This window comes from Macrobrachium rosenbergii, chromosome 51, assembly GCF_040412425.1.
Source record: "Macrobrachium rosenbergii isolate ZJJX-2024 chromosome 51, ASM4041242v1, whole genome shotgun sequence".
NCBI classification, from domain to species: domain Eukaryota; kingdom Metazoa; phylum Arthropoda; class Malacostraca; order Decapoda; family Palaemonidae; genus Macrobrachium; species Macrobrachium rosenbergii.
In genome coordinates this window covers 56905848-56927882 of record NC_089791.1, presented here as the reverse complement: position 1 = coordinate 56927882, position 22035 = coordinate 56905848, and the positions used below count along the sequence as shown (strand labels likewise).

Below are 22035 nucleotides of genomic sequence, written 5' to 3'. Positions count from 1 at the left end.
TGAGAACCAGTATCCATGACGTGGTCCTCCTTTACGGAGAACCAGTAACCCCCTGGGGTGGCCCGGGTAGCCACGCGACGCCTTATCGACCAGTGAAAGCAACTCTTCGTTTTTGCTTACCTATTAGCTGCCGGTCCCTTGCTTTTTGATTTTCTCATTACCAGTTCAGTTTGTTGAGGGAGGATGCCGTGTGTGCGTGTTTTTTTTTTTTTTTTTTTTTAAATATTGGATTGGGTTTATGAAAATCTGGCCATGGAGCCAAGCGCTGGGGCACTCCCAGTCAGTGAGCGCTCTAGGGAGTGAGACGAGGAAGTGGAAACGGAGTAAAGGCTGAAAAGTGGGTGCAGCTAAGGGCCGAAGGGACCTTGCAAAAAACCTTTAATAATGCCTACACCGCACCACTTGAGTTGCACTGATGTAACTAACCCCCTTAGATTTTTTTCTTTTATTGCAGTTTAAATGCTACTTCGTCCTGTAGGAAAGAACATCTAAAGAGTCCTTTTGTCCCCCACTCTCTATTACTTTCTGTCCTTTGCTTCTTCCCCGTTGCTTTTGTCTCTTCGTGCTTAACTGTGTAACCTCTTAAACTCTGTCTCGCCCCTGTTTTCATCCCTCGTTTAAGAACTCCTTTGCAAAATGACATCTTCCTTTGGCGCCTCTTGGGTGGTAGAACTAAGCCAGAAACTTATAATGGGTCTCATATTCCCCCTAACGCCTTACCACACAATATGGGCCACTTTTGGGAAAGAACTAGTTCTGGCATAAGGCCGGCATACTGTAAGCCAACCAATCAACAACCTTCATTCATCTTAAGTGGAAGACTTGAGGGGCTAGGCTTCTCTGCAACCTGTTCTCAGGAAACACCTGATTTTTTAATTAAAACAGATTTTGTATCGCTGAGTGGGCCTGAATGATATTTTAGCAGATATTTCAAACCTTTGGTACCGTATTTAGTTACTAAAAAACGTCGATTACTTCTTGTTTGTGTATAAGGGGCTTTAGCCAAAAAGGACATTTCACAACAGACATTATATTCAACCCAAGCAGGAAACTGTAGCGAATGTTTTTGACAATCCCATTAACTGCTGAAATTCAAGATGGTCACAAGAGCATAAAAGATGACAACCCTTGAATGTGTGCTGTTGTACTTTGGGTTTCCTTTCTTTAAGAATTGACAGTAAGGCTTTTTGATATAGCATGGCTAATGAGCAATATATTAGTGATTTAGTTATACCATGAACTTTCCACGGCTATTTCCTTTCCAAAAGCGAGTAGTTTGTAAAAATTTACTCATAATCACGAGTATACCATTCTCAAATAGCAGATTCGATGACAGCCCGCTCTTGAGATTTGTAGCGCGAGTAATTTTTAAAATATAAAGTTTCTAAACCAGTTAAAATAGAGATCATGTTCAGATTTAGGCTAGCCTGTCCGCAAGAGTTTCTGTTTTGCTGACTGGAAAAGACAGTTGCCAAGTGAATTCCATTTATTTCGATTTATGGCAGTGGTCTGCATTCTTTGCAGGTGGTTGGTTTAGATTAAGGAGGTCATGTGTCAGCATGGGTCCTTTCTCAAAGGAATATCAGTGACAAATGCGTGAAAGGGATTAATAAGCATGGCATGCACCTCTGGACTCTTCAGCCAACTGAGAATCGATCTCCACTAATCAGCGGGCCGCATAAGCGAATCACTTGCTAAACTAGTGAAGCCAAAATCTGTTACATCAAAATCACATTATGCTCTCTGTTGCAACATCCAAATTGTACAGCCCCTACCAACCACCCTTTCTAGTCTTTCCTCTGGCATAATGCATTCGGTGAAATCCTGAGGTTGGGGGGTACCCAGAAAAAAATCCAAGAAGTCGAAGTTCAGGGAGGCAATCGTAAATTCAGTCTGTAGTGGGATTTCAGGCCGAATTACCGTTTCTGAAGTTTTGGTATTAAAACGAGACCTTGTATTGTTATGACCGATGAAATATATATTGATATAACTAAATAAATACGGTTGGCCAAAGCGTGAGTAGTACTTACAGAGGCTATTGACTGTTGAGTGCCAGAGTGTTTGAAAACCGGGAAGAATAGCGGTAATAATCACTATTTCAATATCAGGCTAAAAATATTTGTTTTGAATGTTATCAAGAAGAAAAAATTGACAAGAGTACTGGTCGTTCCTCTCCAAAACAAGGCTCACGAGACCTCGTCCTCCTTGATTCGCCCTTGGATCCAACGAGGAATGGCGGTAATTTAATGGTAGTAAAGCGGAGAGGTGAGGGGGGGTTAGTTGCAGGGGAGAGAAGAGAGAGAATGCAAAGAAGGAAAGACCAGCAGAGGCGGAATGCTGCCTGAGAAAAGGCAACTGCTGTTGCTACCTCGGCTGAAAACCTGTGGTGGCCGTCTCCGAAACTGACGTTCAAAAGTGCGAAGGCGGTGGGAAAAACGGGAGAAATAATTACCGTGATAATGAGGCAAATGGCTGTTAGGTTGCTCGTTTAAATGAGGGTCACGACAGAGAACAAAGCTGAACTGCTCTAAGGGAATGGGGTTTTCCGTCGTCGTGGTAGATAGGGATAATGGTTTGGGGTTCAAGGTAAAGGCTTAAAAAAATAAAACACGAAATGTTGAACTTTATCACTTGAATAGCTTCAGAAAAGTCATTCCTCGCTTCAGGCTGATGTTTTTTTTTTTTTTTTTTTATTAGTTTTTGAGTTAAGACTTTTTGGCCCAGATGAAACTTAATGAGCTTAATAAAGATTTTATCATTTAGGAAACAATGGTATTGCCAAGAACTCATAATCTAGATAAGATCTTGCATCAGTTGCTGATTCAGCGCGTGTTGAAATCCTGTGCTTTTGAACTAAAAAATTCTAGAAAAAAGATCAATCAAGCCTGAAAACTTCTCGTGTTACATTGTCTTTCAACGGTAGTTTATATATCAAACCGTTTTCAACTAATAATAATAATAATAATAATAATAATAATAATAATAATAATAATAATAATAATAATAATAATAATAATAATAATAATCCAGTGTTGCTGGTATTTGCACCCTTTTCGAGATCACGATATTTTGTTTTTAACTTGAAAACGATTTTAAAGGCCTTGCCAGTAGTAGATGGCAAACTGTCGCACGAAAGAGAAATGGCAAACTTTTCGATGAACTACGGCAGACGCTGGGGAAATTTTGAGTTAGAATGTACGAAGCATCAAACCTTATACACTATTTTTAAATAACGAGAAAATTATTTAGAATCTTTTCTTCTCCCAAACAGGAAATGACTGTGATCCTGAAGCAAAAACAAGATTGACCGATTTGGCAAAATAATGAGAGAGGCGAATTTTTGTTATTTTTATGCCAGTGACAAAAAAATCACGAAAAACATATTCTTCTCAACATTTCGAAAATGTGTTCATTCTGTACATTTTATCTTAATCGGATGAGTGTGTTTGAGTGTGTATGTGTGTGTGTGGAGAGGGGAGGTGGTTGTTCAAACGCACGCGCTTGCATTCACACAAATTTAGCAAGACTCGAATGAAGAATAAAAAAAAAAACACATACAACATCATTATACCAATAGGTCGTGCGACTGCACCGTTTCCAGCAACCGCACACTGCTGGAACAAATGTAGAAATCTTTCCTGAATTTTGGTTGGAGTCTGCACCCTCATTCTGTCTTGAGAGGTTGCTTTATGACCTTGAAAGATAAATTAAACGAGCATGAGTAGTACTTGTTGATAATTATGGCCCACACCCAATCAACTATGAAGCAGGGGCTATTGACTGATGAGCGTTTGAAAACCGGCAAGAATAACAGTAATCATCATTATTTCAAGTCAGGCTAAAAATGTTTCCTCTTGGATACTGGCAAGAAGAAGAAATTGACAAGAGGAGTACTGGTCGTTCCTTCTTGATTCGCCCTTGGATCTAACGGAGAATGGCGGGAATTTAAGGGAAGTAGGGGGGAAGGGGGGAGTTAAGGGGAGAGGAGAGAGAGAATGCTAAGAAGGAGAGACCAGCAGAGGCGGAATACTGCCTGAGAAAAGACAACCGCTGTTGCTACCTCGGCTGAAAAATTGATGTTCAGAAGTGCGAAGGCGGTGGGAATAATGGGAGAAATAATTGCGAGGATAATGATGCAAAATGTCTGTTAGGTTGCTCATTTAAATGAGGGTCGCCACAGAGATCACAGCTACTCTTTGCTCTATGAGCTAGAGCCCGTGCTGGCATAAGGCCAGCTTAATCGCAAACAACAGCAGATCGCAGCTAAGCTGCTCCAAGGGAATTAAATTTCCCGTCATAGTGGCAGATAATGAGGTTTTGGGTTTAAGGGTATAAGCTTAAAACGTAATATTGAGCTTGATTACTGAAATCGCTGCAGAAAAGTCATTCCTCGCTCCAGGCTGGTTTTTTTTTTTTTTGAGTTAAGACTTTTTGGCCCAGATAAAACCTAATGATCCATAACAAAGAAAACAATGGTGCTGCCAAGCACTAATTTTCTAGATAAAATCTTGATGATTCTATATCTCACCGTGTTTTGAAACCGTGCTTTGAAATCCCCTGTTTTTGGACCTGTAAATCTAGAAAAAGTCATTCTAGTTTAGTTTTTTTTTTTTTTTTTGCTCAGTGCACTATATCGAAACCTGTTCTGTTTAAATGGTTGTGTGTAAGTGTGAGTGTGAGTGTATACGTGAACGTCCACACATGCAAGCCTGCATTCACAAAAATTTAGCAAGACTTATGAAGAATGGATAAAAAAAAACACACACGAAGAATTCCAAGAGCTGTAAACTCAACTAAATTTCTTTTTTACAGCATGATTATACCAGTAGATTGTGAAGCTACACCGTTTCCAATAATCTCACAATGCTGGAACGAATATGGAAATCTGGCAAGAGCATATGTATCAGAAGTGCTTTATTCATTCCAAGCTGTTCTTTTGTTTTTTGTTTTTAGTATTGACCATCTAAAAAGATTTGGCAGTTTTCTATCAATGGAAACATATCCAAGTATTCTGGATATATCGAAGTAATATGTGTCTTAACCCGGGAAAGAACGAAGTGTCAGATAAAGCATTGCACAGTGCTTTTCTAAAAAAAAAAACTCTTCGAACCACGAAAACGATGTACATATGAAGTCTGCATACCAAGAGATGTAAATATGGCGCTGACTGTTGGTTTGGTGTTGTCTTTCGTGTACCTACGCAGCCGGCTCCATGCAGTAAATTCTTAGGATTTTATTGGCGCAAGGTACGCTTACTGGCAATTGGGAAATCGCCGCTGTTTAGAGCAACTCTCGCTGAACGAGTCGACTTGCTTGCAGCCAGAAAATTCCGGAAAGAACCAGATCTCTCGAGGGAGTGCTGCATCGTTCTATGTGATGGCATTATCTGGCCATGTTGCGGTAACTGGCAGCCTTCAAAGCGAAAGCAACTAAACCATTTTTAATAAGAAGAGGGCCCGGTCCCCTTGGCATGTAATTTACGGCAATGATCGACGTTTTATTACCGCTTAGAAATATTGAATTTGTCATCGTTAACAAAGAATGAACTAGGGTTTTACCTTTTCGGCTCTCGCAGTGCAGATGCAAAATATCACTGCTTGGGCTAAACTGCATTGAAAAAATAGTAGTAATAATTTAAATAATGATAATTTAAATACTGCTTCTCACCAAAGGTACGAAAACTTAAATACTGTCATCCTGAATTTGCAAAAATATTGAGGAAAAACAAGAGAGAAAAGAATACTAGTAATATCATTCTAGAAATGAACAAAACCCAAATGATAGTTTTATAAAAGATATTACGTAATTAATACATCCTTTGTTCAAGTTCTGATCTGAAGGATTCGCGGAAGTCTCCAGGTGTTTGAACATTTCACAAATGGCACAACTTGTTTTTTTTGGCATTACAGTCATCAGCTTCGCCTAACTCCCAAAGGTTTTAACTTGTTGGTATAACTTTGCATTTTTTGATAGACTAGAGAATACATTCCCAAGTGCTGGGATGAAGATGGTAATCACCCACTGCGCAGAGGTCTTGGGATGGTGTTTCTAAATCAGGGAGGATGGGCAGATCCGGTGAAACAGCTCGTCTTTTTCTTCATAGTTCAACAATTATCATTTTATTTTTTTATCATGTCAGTGTTTTTATACTACCGTACTTACATATAATTGTGGTTCCGGATGCGTGGGAAGCATTTATGCCACTCCCATCCTTTAATTGCTGAGATAAGGATGAATTAGTATGTGTGCGACACCTACACGCACACACACACACACACACACACACACACACACATATATATATATATATATATATATATATATATATATATATATATATATATATATATATATATATAGGCGTACATGAGTTGTAACTGACAGTTCCCAGTCATTCTTTTTGTCTCATTACAAACAAAACATCGGGTAAACGCAGCCATCCGCCAAGATTGAGAAAATCCATTACTCACTTATCGCACTAGAAAGGTCAGTTATGCACATCCTAAGATCTAATTACCTGCTTCAGCCACGAGGTCCACCTGCGGTAAAATTTTCGCAAAAGTGGAAGCGTAACTTTATGTGTACCCCTAACGGCGAACAGAAAAAAGTTATTACTGGGGACACAACTTGTCGGAGGGATATTATGATATATATCTGTGGGCTGTTCCGGCTTGAGCCCTAGAGATGTTTTGCGTCATAAGTTTTTAAGTATGGAGTTTATGTATCTGTCTATTATTGTTTTTATGAAAAACAAATGAATTCAGCCTGAACAGACATGCGAAATCATAACTGTTCGAATTTCGTTAACCTCTTTATCAAAGAAAAAAGCCTTTCCTGAAGTGCAGGAAAGGGTCGGAGAATGAGAATGGGAACGAGTCTTCTCGTCTGTCAACTTTCATAGGTGGTCGCGCTCTGGACAAAAAAGACAAGAAGAAGTTGTAGTGCTTTGATAGGGAGCTTAGCTTGTGAAAGCGGCAGGAAATGTCAGTTTGGTGTTTAATAACGTCTTCGAGAGTTGCATGATCTTTGTATGACTTTAGAAAATGATTTGAAGCCTTTTGAAAGAAACATGAAATAACAACAGCATGAGTAGCGACAAAAATATCGCCAGGGTGAATTAGTTGCCAGAATACAAATTACTTGCGAATATAAACGCAAAAGGGCAAATAGCCTAAGTTACAAGTTATTTTGAATAAAACTAAAGTTTACGGGGTGCCCAATTTATGGTCTGAAATCACGAAACGTTTACAAATTATTCTTAAAGAATGGCATAATTTGTAAAGCGGCTCATTTCATGTATTCCAGCCCACTGTATTGTCTGTCAGCGAAAGCTGTAAGCAAGCTATTGCTACGCCTTACTGATCTCAGAAGTTTTTATTTCTCTGTGTTTGCCGATGTAAATACATCTAGGGATGTCAGCTGCAGTTTTCCCGAAAATCCTTCGCCGATTGTTTTTTTCATTATGGGATTCTATGACAAGTGTGACGATATTTGCCTGGCCATAACGGTATCATGGTTGTAAAAGTGTGTATCAATTATTTTGATTTTATCGGTATCATGTTTTTATTTTTTGTTTAAAAAAGGTGGTATGATGAATCAAGTATTTAGTATTAAGAGTTTTGGACTCGCTTCGTTCAATTTTTTTTTGTAAACAATAACTTTGTTTTGCCTTGCTAAAATCACTCTTAATGATTGTTTTAATTTTTTATAAGATTTTCGGCTTCTCTGATAATTTTTCATTTAATTTTCAGATGTTTCATTAAATTACATTGTATGCACTGTTAAAGTTTTCATACTTCATTTTTTTCTCAAAACACCTCTGATTAGGCTTTCTTTGTAGTAAAAATAGTAATTTTCGTGAGAATAGGAGTGAGAAGCAATGTATACATAATATATATATATATATATATATATATATATATATATATATATATATATATATATATATATATATACTGTATATATACGTATATATGTGTGTGTGTGTGTGTGTGTGTGTGTGTGTGTATGCTTTTATGTCATTAAATAGAGTGTGACAGTTTATTCAGCCAAGGGCACAGGAAAAATAAAAGGAGGAGTACCAAGCGCTTTCGTGTTATTTCAACACATTTTTGAGGTAAAACGAAAGCGCTTGGTACTCCTTTTATTTTTCCTGTGGCCTTGGCTGAATATTATATATATATATATATATATATATATATATATATATATATATATATATATATTAATATTATATATATATATATATATATATATATATATATATATTAACTTTATCACATGCACAATTGTTCTGTGCATTAGTACAATTACTAGCAGGACCTTATTCAAACTGGATGGTATCTAGCGGAGATATTTATTCAGAAAAACCTACAAGCTTTCCAGGACAAACAGTCCTAGGACTGTTTGTCCTAGAAAGCTTGTAACTTTTTGTGAATAAATATCTCCACTAGATACCATCCAGCTTGAATGAGGTCCTGTTAGTAATATATATATATATATATATATATATATATATATATATATATATATATATATATATATATATATATATATATATATATACTGTACATAATGTAACTTAGCATCTCAGTTTTTTCGCATCAAGAAGTTAGGAGGCTATTTGGCTATTTGAACATACACACACATATGTAGGGATATATATATATATATATATATATATATATATATATATATATATATATATATATATATATATATATAAATATATATATATATATATATATATATATATATATATATATATATATATATATATATATATATATATATATATATATATATATATATATATATATATATATATATATATATATATATATGCATTATGTATAATCGACCTTTTTGACATTATTTTGGAGTGGGGTACATGAGACGTCAATTTCACGGTTCTTAGTGGTAAAATATTGCTTACCCAATGCCCTCCTCAGCCTTGCCCGCTGTCGTTCATAATGAGTAAACTGCTGATCGACAATTCAGGCCAACATAAGGGTAATGTATTTTTCAGCAAATGGCCCAAGTCGTTTCTCGCTCGCTACAGATCGAACGCTGTGCGTGTTTGTATGTATGTTCATAAATTTTTTTTTATAAACATGACCATACCTACTTAATAAAGAATAATGTTGATACTATTGTCGCTATCATTTCATTTTACTTTTAGGTTTTGGGAATTAGGAGCTCAGAAAAAAAAGGATGATGAATGCCGTTGAAATACTCTACGAGCATTTTTAAGAAACAAGATATGTAGAAAGACATTTGGAACACCTGGAAAACTCCACCGCACTGTGAGTGCCATTTTTCACAGCCTGTTTACAAAAGAGCCAAAAAGTATTGAAGGAATTTTGCTGTTCATCAGATGCAAAATGCCGTCACTCCGCACAATAATCAAGATGTACTGGAAAACTTTCCTTCTTGTATTATCTCCCATCATCGTCGCCGTCTTACCCATAATTTCTGATACAAGTGTAAGTATTATTCGTTTGTTATCACCTGCTTTGTTTTGAATGAATAGAAGCTTGTTGATTAGTTGGCTAAATTACATTACTCCATTTGATTAAGATACTCTTGGTGTAGTAATTATTGTTATATTACAATAAATTTCTTAGGAGAAGACCCTCTTTGAGTCAAACTTCGTTGAAAAGAATGGCACTGTATGCCGCTGGGCTTTTGTGCACTTTCTGGACTTGGTGTATAAGTTTCTTCGTTTCAGCTGGTAAATTATAAGACAGCTGTCTAGTTTATTTATTATCCAGACCTTTCGGTAGTCTTTGCTGCCATTACTAAGGGTAAATAGCAACAGGGAAACATATATGGAATATTTACACCCAAAAATGGATATACCAAGAAGAGGGGGCCAATTTTTTTTATTGGATATCATAGTCAGGGAGCTCTCCTATTAAATGCAGGTCTGGCTAAGTGACGAAGGTGCTGATTGGTTGGTAACGAGGCTCTGCTCACTTCTCGAGGAAGAGGGTGGCTGTTGTCTTATCTCAGGTGCACGCCTCGTTGCTCTCCTAAAGGTGGAGGGTCTCCTTAGTAAAATTAATTGTGGGTTTCCACCAAAGAATGTCGAGGGCCTCCTTATAGCGGAGGTGACAGTGGTCTGTACTGCCGTCAAGGGTTGTGGTATTCCTCATGATTTGCTGGCGTTGGGGGCCTTGGTGTTTTCCCCCCATGTAGTGTTGGTATATTGCCTCTTCATGTAGATGGACAGTGATCCTCCTAGAGAGGCGAGTCATGGTCGTACTGATGTATGAAAGGTGTCATCCATTCTTGGGGCACAGTATTTGGTAGACCACTCCTCTTCCCTTCATGGAATTTGTACTGATAGCAGGCTGTTCTTCATGAGACTCTAAATGTGTTGAAATCGAGGTTCTCCTTGACTCTTTCTTTGTCCTGGAAGACTGTGGCTCGTCAGTACCACTGATGAGCTTCAGCCTCTCCTGGTAGGGGCGTTGATGGAGCATTCTTCGCATCGTAGCCACCTGATGACCAGCGAGATGAGAGCTCAATGATATACTTGAGGATCCATCCAAGATCCACCACATTACAAGGAGTCCTGTCAGTGACATCAGGAGGGAAGCAAACCGCATTATTGAAAGAATAAATGCTGCCATAGATGCAGTGTGCCCTTGCAAGATTATGGGCGACTACGATGTTGGCTATACATAGCTACATGCAAGAGAACTGTTGATAATACTATTCCCTTCTTGGATTTACATGTTACCAGCACTCCTCATGGCTTCAAAACGAAGATCACAGCAATGGAGAGCGCCCTGATAAATTTAAAATATTAACCATAAATGCCTATGTCAGCCATGCCCTCTCCCATTTCTCCTTAAGTGCCATCTCTGAAGGACTTGAGCATGTCACTCAGACCTTTGTTGACTATGGATATTTTTACCATCAAGTTGCAAAGGTGTTGAGGAATGCCATTGACAGGTGGTACCAGCGGGAGAGCCATGGCCCCTGGGAGGGTGCAAGGAACTTAAAATTATTCTACTGTGGATATATGACTATGGAGTATAAGAAGGATGAGGCACCCATGAAGAACATCATTTGGGCTCATGTAACCTCAGCTGAAGTAGACATTGCAGTTGACCTTATGATGTGCTGTAAGGATCAAAGGCCTGCCTAGTGCCTTGTGAAGAACAGCGATCCTGTGAAAGGAGAGGAGCAGTCTACCAAATACTGTGTCCTGAGAATGGATATCACCTTTTATACATCAGTATGACAACAGCTCACCTATCTTAAGAGGATTGCCATCATCTACATGAAGGGGTGGTATACCAACACTGCATGAGGGAACACTGCAACCCCCCCCCCCCGCCAGCACCTGCAGATCTAGATGAATGCCACAATCCTCAACAGTAACATGGACCACCACCACTTCTGCTACCCAGGAGGCTCTCACCATACTTCATTGGAAACTCACACTCACACTTCTTGTTACTCAGGAGGAGAGCCTCTTGAGATAATACAACAGCCTCCCTCCTCCTCTAGCGATGAGCAGAGTCCCCGGTGCCAACCAGTCAGCACCATAGAGGTAGAGTACTAATCTTTCCTCCAAGGTCAGCACCTCCAGTGCTCAGCCAGTCTCAGCCGATAGGAGAACTCCGTGACTGTGACCATTCAATCCAAAATTTCCCCCGGCTTCGGGCATAAATATGTACCCTGGTGGTAAGGACTGCCAAAACGTCTGGATAATAAATGAATTTCAGAGAGATGCTTTATAATTTACCTGCTGAAATGAAGAAACTCATTCACCAAGTTGAGAAGGCGCAGTATAACCTCAATTGAATAAAGCATGCCATTCTTTTCAATGATGTTTTAAATTTTCTAATAAAATGAATAAAATTTTGCTTGATGAAAGTCATACTTTTATATAGTTTGTTTTGAGCCTCAATCTTGGTTTTATAATAGATGGACATATATTTTACTATAAGGTTTATAACTTTTACAATGTACGTTTTTATAAAGAGTTTTCTGTTGACAGAATGTTACATCGCTAAAAATGTTAAGTTAGCTTTCAGGGTACGATTACCCATTTAGCTGCCGTTGAAGTCATTTACGTTATATTCTGATCTATTATTTCTAATGTATTGGTCTCCTGCTCATCAGTTAGATATATAAATGTGATATAAATGGAAGTTTCAGAAAGATTTCAGGGTTGTGTGAAAGAGTATAGTTACATAGTGAAATTTGGAGCTGTAGAAACTGTTGAGATTGTGAAATAGTGTTTCTGGTTCATGAATGTAAAAAGAAAATTTCTAATTAAAAAGTGTGGCTTTGCTGGTTGATATGAGTACATTGGATTATGGTAAACAGAGGTAGCAAAGCTGGTATTTTTGAGGTGTCTGGAGTGAATGAGAATATTCTTGTAGCAATGCACATTAAAAGAGGCTTGGGGAGCAAAAAAAAAAAATTGTAAGTCTTCGTTATCCTTTCACAGATAGTTAATAAAGGTTTCACTGAAACACTTGCATACATCCTTAAGCCATATAATAAGTGAAAACAATCAATACAAAGTAATACACTGGAGGAGCTGTGAACAGTGGCGGGCTACCGGGAAGACTGACTGCAATTATACCAGATACAGATAATATGATATGCACGCCACATAAATGATATAAATGTAACATAATATTCCCTATGCTCCAGTAAACATGAATACTTGCAATTACGTGTTCCTAACACAACATATATATTCCTAAATGTGTATTAGACATATATCATATATAATGATACTCATGATTACACAAACAAGTCAGTAATTTGTAATTATAATCCATCAGTAAGCTAATTAAATTTTGGAAGTGATTTTCAGCGGTACTTTTAAGAAAATGAAAGACTAAGGGGCAGAGAAATGGATGTCGAGAGAAAAGTTACTGAGGAGGAAGTGGATCTTGAAATAATAGATGCAAATAGAGATGCTGCTTGGAGAGAGTGCTGTCCTGCATTAATGGAGTGATTTTTTTTGAAGATGCGTGTAATATACAGGATAAAAGTGAAGAAGTTTTGATTTGTTTGTTGTTATTTTAGATTAAGACTGCCTTGTGCTGGCACAGGCTCTTGATCCTACCACACCCCATAACAGATGCCCTGGTATAGAGGGATGATGTGACTGAGTAGCTGACCAGGATGTGTAAAGTAGACAGTCTGAATGGAAGAAGGATGGTTGCAGCAGTGGGATAAAGGAATATTTGCTTATTTTTGTAAGAGAAGACTCATTGTAAATAATTAATTTCCAGGTGACGCTACAGCGAATACTTAAATAATCATATAAAATTTAAAGTAAATAATAAGATATTTGCAATTCTAATTTAGGTCAACCCCTTGGACGGCGTAGCATAGATGCTATGACACGTCGGGTCAGTACCCAGCATAAAAAAGCTGCTGAAAGCGTCACTTTAACTGGCCAGGTTACCGCAACTATACCAAGCATTACTGAAAGGAGGGGTCGGGGATGAAATCCACCTTCCGGTTATCAGTAATATGCAAATCCACTATTGCGTATCACGCATTTGCACAGCATCCTAAAACAAATTTCCAACATTTTTCTGAGTCATTTCAGATGGTCAAGGTAAATCCAAACCTGCCTTATAGTAGTTCTCCTTGATCAAGTGTGGCACCGAATAATTGTTTACGTATCAACCGTGTTACTGACTTGAGTACGTTTTGTGTTGTTGGATCACCTCGGAAAAGCTCACAGAATTAATGGCAAAGCAATCCATCCTTTTTCATCAATATTCACTGCACGTTTATCTCATACTCCTCCCTACGTGACTTGGAAGAGTAAGCATGCTGGTTTTCCGTTTGGTAACTTGCAGATGATGTCGGTTTTTTTATTTATTTATTTATTTATTCATTTTTTGCTTACTGTTTTGCGCTAACCTGCCTGCTTACCAGTTACTTATCTGCTATGTTTTCTTTTGTTTTGTAATAACTCATTTGGCAAAAACACGATTACATTAGATGATATTTGTTGTAGTTTCTTGATACTACTTTACTTTTTCGTACACGTTTGTATATTTGCTTCCTTAAAAAGGTTCAGCTGCACCGATTTAAAACCTGAAATGGCTGAGAAGGCCAATATGGTCATAATATTAGTGTCTTAGTCATTCACAACCTTTTTTAAATCCATAAGTTATCAGCCTATAATGAAAATATTTCGACTTAGCTCTCCTTCCCTGAAAAGAAAAGAAACAAATCCTATGGAATTTTAATATGCGTGCAGGGGCTTAGATTCTGACAACCAGTTCCCAAAATCTATTCCCACAGGAGGCCAGATGCGGCTACGTCATGATTGTGATGGCCATCTTCTGGATGACGGAGATTTTCCCGCTGGCGATCACGTCGCTCATACCCGTCTTCGCCTTCCCCTTCCTGGGCATCATTCCGACTGGGGATATCACTCGGGTGTACATGAAGGAGAACATCATGATGTTCATTGGTGGAGTGACGATAGCCGTTGCTGTTGAGCACTGCAACTTGCACAAGAGAATCGCTCTCTTTGTGATCTTCCATTTGGGTAAGAATTTTCATGCTGCGCGTCTTGTTGAGTCTGTGATTTTCTTTCTGTGCATTGAAGCAAGATATTTTCTTTTTAGATTTTTGTGCTGGAATCACTTCTGTTTTTAGCGGTACGGAACATTGGTGTCTGTATTCATGTACATTCAGAAACTTGCAGACACCTCTTTTGAATTCCTTGACTAAATGATGAAAACAAGAAAGCGAGTAGAAATAAATTTGCTCTATTAATATATATATATATATATATATATATATATATATATATATATATATATATATATATATATATATATATATATATATACATAATATACAGTATGTATATTTATCATATATATATATATATATAGATAGATAGATAGATAGATAGACAGATATTTGTGCATGCGATATGAATAACCACAATGCCTTCTTAACTTTTCGATTTCTTCACACTTTGGGAGCGCTTGTTGCTAAAAAGCCTAGATCCAAATGAAGCAAGAAATTAGCATATTCTGATGCCCGGGCATTTCGGTTATTAAAATTGCATACGTGCTTGGTAAATAGTCACGAGCAGATTATCAGCGTGTGTATATGTATATATATATATATATATATATATATATATATATATATATATATATATATATATATATATATATGTATGAAACCATTGTAAGATTATCAATTACACAGGTCAAAGCCCACGGAGACTGATGGCAGGTTTCATGCTGACCACCATGTTCCTTTCGATGTGGATTTCTAATACTGCCACGACCGCCATGATGGTTAGAGTTGTGGATGCCCTGTTGGTCGAGCTGTTTATAGTAAGTTTAGGAGTACAGTACCATGAATTTTGATTGCTAATGCCGTTTCACTAGCTTCTTTTAAACTTTACTCTTCGTCCGTCAGTTTTATATAGTTTTGCTTGTGCTCTCAGCCCTAGGAGATCTGTTAATCAGCTCAGTGGTTCTGGTAAAACTAAGGTATACTTAACTTAATTGTAAACCAAAGCTTTGCTATGACATTCACGTACACTGTCCTTCTTTAATTCATGAGAGACATTATTGTAAGTTCAAACTGAATACTATGGTCCTTCTGATCCTAAACCTCTTCATAATCTGTCCAACAGTTTATGTCTTCTAAATCATGCACTTCCCACCACCATGTTGTCCTCCATCCTTCCCTCTTGACCAAACCAATATAAACCAGAGATCCATTTTTTCACCAACACTAACTTACAATTTAAATGCATCCCAAATTCCTCGCTGTTTCAATCCCTTTTGCACTTTATGCTTTCCTGCTTCGCTGCTGAAGCTAAGTTTAGCTGCTGGGTTTGGCAGCCTCTTACAGCCATTTCCCCTACCAACAAAGAAGCTACTAATGGGCAAAAATTTTGCAATTCTGGCTTCTCTCTCTCGAAAGCACAAAGTTGCCTTCCACGAAATCTGTAGACACAGCATGGTTTTCAGGTCAAACGCTATTCTGACTACAGCCTTGCCTGTTGATGCAAAAAAGCCAATAATGGACTACATACAATGTTGCAGCTCCAGCTTTACTCTCGAGTCTATGGTTGTCTCATTAGCACAGTGGACTTTATCATGGTTCTGGCACCTAACTCCCATAATGAGTAAATCGGAAGGAAACCTCTAAAAAAATTTTTGTGACTAAAAGGCAAACCTGAATGCCATACATCTTGGACTCACCTCCTTCTCAATAATCAAGCCTTCAGTCAGGCTGTGAAGGGCAGACGCACTTTTGCCTCTGCAACAACACAAGTTTGATGAAGGTGGACTGTGTCCTTGAAGTGATCACAGGAACAATCTTCTCACGGGTCGCACACAAACACAGTGTTCAAGATGGGACGATCGAATATATTGATAGATTCAAATTCCTGATCACCAAGTTCCCTGCTGCCGCCCACCTGAGTTGTTGAGCTCTTGACCTAATCAGTATACCAGTGAGGGACTCAATGGAAAGGTCACTCCGGGACAAATTTGAGTCCCTCTTGACACTGCCAGACCCCGATGCTGATGGGAAGCCCAAGGAGGTTGACCTAGCAAGGGAAATATGGCCACACCAACTGCAGACCAACAACTGGCTGCACTCTTCATTGTGGAAGGAACACCGATGGTGGGCCTCTTGAAGACGGCAGATTAGTTACTGAGGGACTCCAGCCTTGCAATACGTCTCCCACAACATTCATGAAGCCAGAGAAAACCATGATCATAACCAAGATAATGACAGAGTGACCCAAGCCAACGTAATGCCAAAGCACCCTTTCAGGAAAAGACAAAATTGGTGCCTCCACCCATCTGTCCTCTGCATATACCACCACAAGTTTGGCAGAGCAGTAAGGAACTGTGACCCCAGAAGCAGCTGGACAAAAAACAAGTGGGGTAGCCGTCAACAGTCATCACAGTGGCTGTCACATCACTGGCCAAGGCCCTGGTGGACACAGGTGCCTTCAAATCCTTCCTCATGGGACCACTGGAGGACCACTGATGGCCCCAGACATCGATCTATGACTTGTGACTACCGAAGGCACCCTTATGTCATCATACGGCCACCGACCCTCACCCTTCACCTCACGAAAAAGAAATGCTGGTAGAAGTTCATTGTTTCTGATATCCAGATCCCCTTCCTTGGCGATAGGCCTTATGGACCTACACACCCTCCTACAAGAATTCCTGGATATCTTCAAGCTTGAGGTCAAACCATTGCTATAGGACTAACCTAATTCCAATTTTCTCCTCTCAAACTCTTCAGACTTTTTCACTACTTTGCATTTATTCTTCGATATTCCTAACTGATATCACATCATCTGCAAACAGTAGTTTCAAACCCACTTTTAAATGAAATGAGTAATTTTTCATTAAAACATTCTAACATACTCTTTGACTTTTGCATATGTTATTCACTCTAAACAACTTATTTTCCAAGCAATACATCCTTAACACCCCATACATTGTATCACTGTCAAGTTTAACATATGATTTTTTTCATACTTCGTGCGTAACTGCTTTATAAAAACACATGATTCAGTCATTCTCTTTCTTTTCTAACCCAACACTGTTTTTATCTTATCAGTCCTTCTGACATTTGTCTTATTTGTTCAGTCAAAATCCTTCCTTAGCTCTCCTGGTTTACTAAGTGAAGGTATAGCCCTATAGTTCTTATAATCCTTTTATAAAGGAACAATTATTTCTCTCTACTGTTTCTTTTTAGCCTTTCCTTCGTAGGTATGCATACACACCCTGGTCAACCACTCAACCACTATACTGAAGCATCTCACTTGTCTCCTATTATCTTCTGGTGCCTTTCCATTTTTTGTCGATCCCGTATTCTTATGAGAGTTGAATTCTGAGATACTGCACAGCCTTCGAGGAATGTAAGAGTTTGCTTTGGCACATGTATACATACTCTTATCGTGAACTCATACTGAAGCTAAAATGAACCATCTCCGTCATTGGGATGCAGTGGTCATGACTAATGGAAATCACGAACGTATGTTTGCTGTATGGAATTCTTGACATACTTTCCCGGGCATTCTGGGTAGGTCCTCTATCTAAGGACCTAATACCCCATAAACAAGTTTATGAGGAAAATTGTCTTTATAAATATATGCCTAATCTCCGATAAAAAAAATTGGTTTTCTCGTTGGCTGATTGGTTGTGTGTTAGAGTTCGGTTTTTGTAGATGTGAGGCAGGTTTGAAACCATAACTTTTCCAGAGAGAATTTCTTTCCTGTATTTCAGAGAGAGAATGCACCCAAAACGTTCAGGAAAGCAGGAAGTTAAAAATTCATTTGGGAAAATGTAGATGTCTCTACGCTCTGATAATATGGACTAATCGTATTCCTTCATTCTTAGTATTAGCAAAATATTGTCCATTACATCACCTTTGTGAAGATGGTTCATTTCAGCTTCAGTACTATTTCTGCTCTTTATAGGCATGTGTATGCATAAGCCGAATAAACCCTTAATCTCCTTGGTAGCTGAATGGTAGACAGGTAGAACTTAATCATTGTGGATATGTGACCGAGACCACACAGTCAGAAAAAGAATCTAGTTCATATAGTTTCTTCAGGGAAATTAGGTTCAGATTTAAAAAAAAATGTACTCAGAGTAAAAAAAAAAAAAGCAGTAAGTTAAGAATTCCAGGCAACACATATGCACAAGTGTGTAAGCTGTGGTAACTATAACCATGGAAAATGAAACACTGGGTGTAAATCTTGACCGGTTTCGTCTGTATATCTGAAAATGTCTTGGATCCAAAGATGAAACTGGTAAGGATTTAAATTTAGTGTTTCGGTTTCCCTATGCCACATGTGCATATAGAAATCATGTGTCAGTTTGATATTTTGTATACTGTATATATATATATATATATATATATATATATATATATATATATATATATATATATATATATATATATATATATATATATATAGAAAGCTACAAACGTCCTTTAATATCAATTCACTCTACCTCGGAAGTAATATATTTTCATATATGTTACTGAAGGGGAATTTTATATGAAAATATATTACTTCTGAGGTAGAGTGAATTGATATTAAAGGACGTTTGTAGCTTTCTGATTGTATATGAATCACGGTGATGTGATAAATAGTCATATATATATATATATATATATATATATATATATATATATACAGTATATATATATATACGTAATATACATATAAATATATATATATATATATATATATATATATATATACAATGTATATATATATATATATATATATATATATATATATATATATATATATATATATATATATATATATATACATACATATGAGAGAGAGAGAAAGTCCTTTCGTTTGTTTGAATATTTTTCTGTTGTCACCCTTCCAGTCAAGCGAGGAGATCGACGAATCCATTGGTTCTAATGGCATGGGTCACATGGAACTTCAAGGAATAGACAATGGCAATTACATTCCTGACGATGATTGGTAGGTCTTATTTTTTCTTCATAATTGCTGTAGCGGGTTTTTGTTTTTAATAAACAAGATTTTGTCTTGGTCCCAAGCAAACACTGATTTGTAATTGAACTCAGGGCATAAACGTGGCTGAGAGAGAGAGAGAGAGAGAGAGAGAGCATCCAGATTCTAACGATTAAACCGTATTTTCACAGTGAGTCTGGAAGAAACAAAAGTGGCCAAACCAACGCAAAATGCCAGAAGGTGAAGGAAGACAAACCAAGGCCCAAGACTATTGCCGAAATGACTCTGAACGACGAATGTCGGGCACTGAAGGACATGTGCTTCCTGGCAGTGGCCTATTCTGCCAACGTAGGAGGAACAGGATCTATGACGGGCACGGGTTCGAATCTAGTTCTTAAAGGCATCCTGGAGAGGTATGTCCGATTGTTAAGTTTCATTTTGCTTTGTTCGCATTGTGATGACATTGTATCTGTTGCGTACAGTTTCATTAGTTGCCATAACTGAAATCAATATTTTTTTTTTAGATGATTTTGTGTGTTTGTGCCCTTTTTGACTTTGGTGAATTGAGTAATTTGGACTATCATTTTAATCACAAAAGCCTCTTTTCGTGTTAGCCCCATCCACCTTTTCCGCATGGTCTGAAAAATCTTGGTTTCACGTTGGAGAAGCCCAGTGCGGTTGAATAGTTATTGACAGTTGAGCAAAATAGCCCCCCCAAAAATATAAAAACCTGGAGTCCGTCATAAACCTAAGAAATGTTGTAGGCCCTTTCATTAACCCCTGGACCCCTCTGATAACACTTAACTAGTCTTACTTCATCTAAGAATTAAATGAGTGTCATATCAATGATAGGGGTTACCCTCAAGACTATATATATTTTATAGATATATCTTTTGGTCTATTCGTTCAGCTGACTTTATTATGCTTTAAGTGGTGTTTATTTTGCTTTAAGTGGTAAACTGAATACAAGCTTTATATACTAAAATTGTATCTTGCCATCCTGTAATGAGTATTGATAGGGAAAATAGTGTAATCATTAGATGAAAGTTGATCCAAATGCAGCACACTTGTCATTGTAAGCCACAGAGACTAAGACAGCATTCTGGAGGGGTTGTCACCAAAACGGCACAGCCTTCCAGCTTCTCAACAAATATTTAGGAATGAGGTTGCTAACCCTACGCCTTTTATCTTGCCTCTGTCGGGTGCTGGGTGAGCTGGTGGGCGAGTGTTGATTAAATCGGGAACCTAGCAAACGTGAACCCAGAGCTGTAGCACTCATCTTCACAATCTTTTCACACAGGTCTTCCGTTTTAATTTTTATAATTTTTTTCCTTTTTTCTTTTCTTCCTCCATCAAGTCCATCAAAGCCGATGATGAGAGTCACTCTTCCTTTTTCATCTGAATATTCTATCAGCTTAGTACTTACATACTCTGTTAGCTTTAGGAACTTGAGCCCATCCTTGCTCGAAGGATGAGCTTACCACTTGGTACTACGGGCTGCTCCAGAAGCAGGGAACCCTGCCGGCATGTTGCTGGCGTAATCTAAAGCAACACCACCACCATTGGTAGCTCTTGGGCACACTGTGTGTGATGAAAATACCACTAACATAAAACCATAAATCAGAGTCCGGTAAAAGTCCAATTCAGAAATGATATGTCAAACAGAACAAGGATTTTATAAAATCTAAGGAACAAGCAAATGCGAAACAGCCTCTTTGTTTTACCTCATTCCAATTTTTCCTGTAATTGGCTGTTTTCTCTCGAAGATCGGGCGCATATTCCTTTCCTTTTTTCTTGAGATTAATAATTGTATGATATTAAGAGAATTTTCCTTGACAAGTTAAAGTGGAAAATTTAGATTTATCTCCAATAGTTCAAGTAGAAAAGTTATTGTAATTTGAAACAATGGTAAGAAATGTAATTTTTCAATGAGTATACAACTTTTATTTCTACAATATATACAGCAAAGGGAGTATTATGAGAGATAAACAGCTTTGAGTGCTCGTGCATAAATATTTAAGAAAATGGTTAGGGAGCATTCTGATGGTGCGAATTCTGGCATCAGAGGTGAGCTTTATCGGTATTTACCTCCATGAGAGACTTAGCAGGTTCATTACTGCTGGAGGATGAAGGTACAGAAATTACTGATCTTTCCGACGATGTTGCGGCTTTGCATTGCAGCCGGCATGAATGAATTCAAGAATGGCTTGAATAAATACTGATGGTCATCTGTCAGCCTAGGTCACTGGGGAAATGAGGGCCGCGGGAGCAGACCAACATATTAGGTCCGGACATACTCTAATTCCCACCTTGGACCGGTAATGCTGTATTCTTATGGTTCTCCCGGCACGGCTTACACCTTCAGCAATTATTTCTACACCTGTTAGACATAACATAGGCTGTGATAGCCTTTCTCCCGAGGTTAATAATAATCCTAAGGACGTCCATCATTTCCACAAGAGTATGGTACTCAGTGAACTAGAATGCTGTTGCTTTCATCAGTAAAGGTAACTCCCATAAGTTGCAGT

At 37.9% G+C, this 22035-nt stretch overlaps 1 protein-coding gene across 3 annotated transcripts in view; it reads left to right on the top strand.

Annotated features, from left to right (window-relative positions):
- Positions 1 to 22035, top strand: part of LOC136833430 (Na(+)/citrate cotransporter-like) — a 37505-nt gene that overhangs the window by 6371 nt on the left and 9099 nt on the right. For 2 of the 3 annotated variants that reach the window (XM_067095576.1, XM_067095577.1), the window contains exons 2-6: positions 9182 to 9485; positions 14302 to 14551; positions 15229 to 15359; positions 19419 to 19516; positions 19699 to 19920. In XM_067095576.1, coding sequence (XP_066951677.1) covers positions 9384 to 9485; positions 14302 to 14551; positions 15229 to 15359; positions 19419 to 19516; positions 19699 to 19920 — 803 coding nt within the window. In that variant the 5' untranslated portion in view covers positions 9182 to 9383. Of the gene's footprint in view, positions 1 to 9181; positions 9486 to 14301; positions 14552 to 15228; positions 15360 to 19418; positions 19517 to 19698; positions 19921 to 22035 lie in introns of those variants that run through there. The other variant, XM_067095578.1, reaches the window with a different exon arrangement.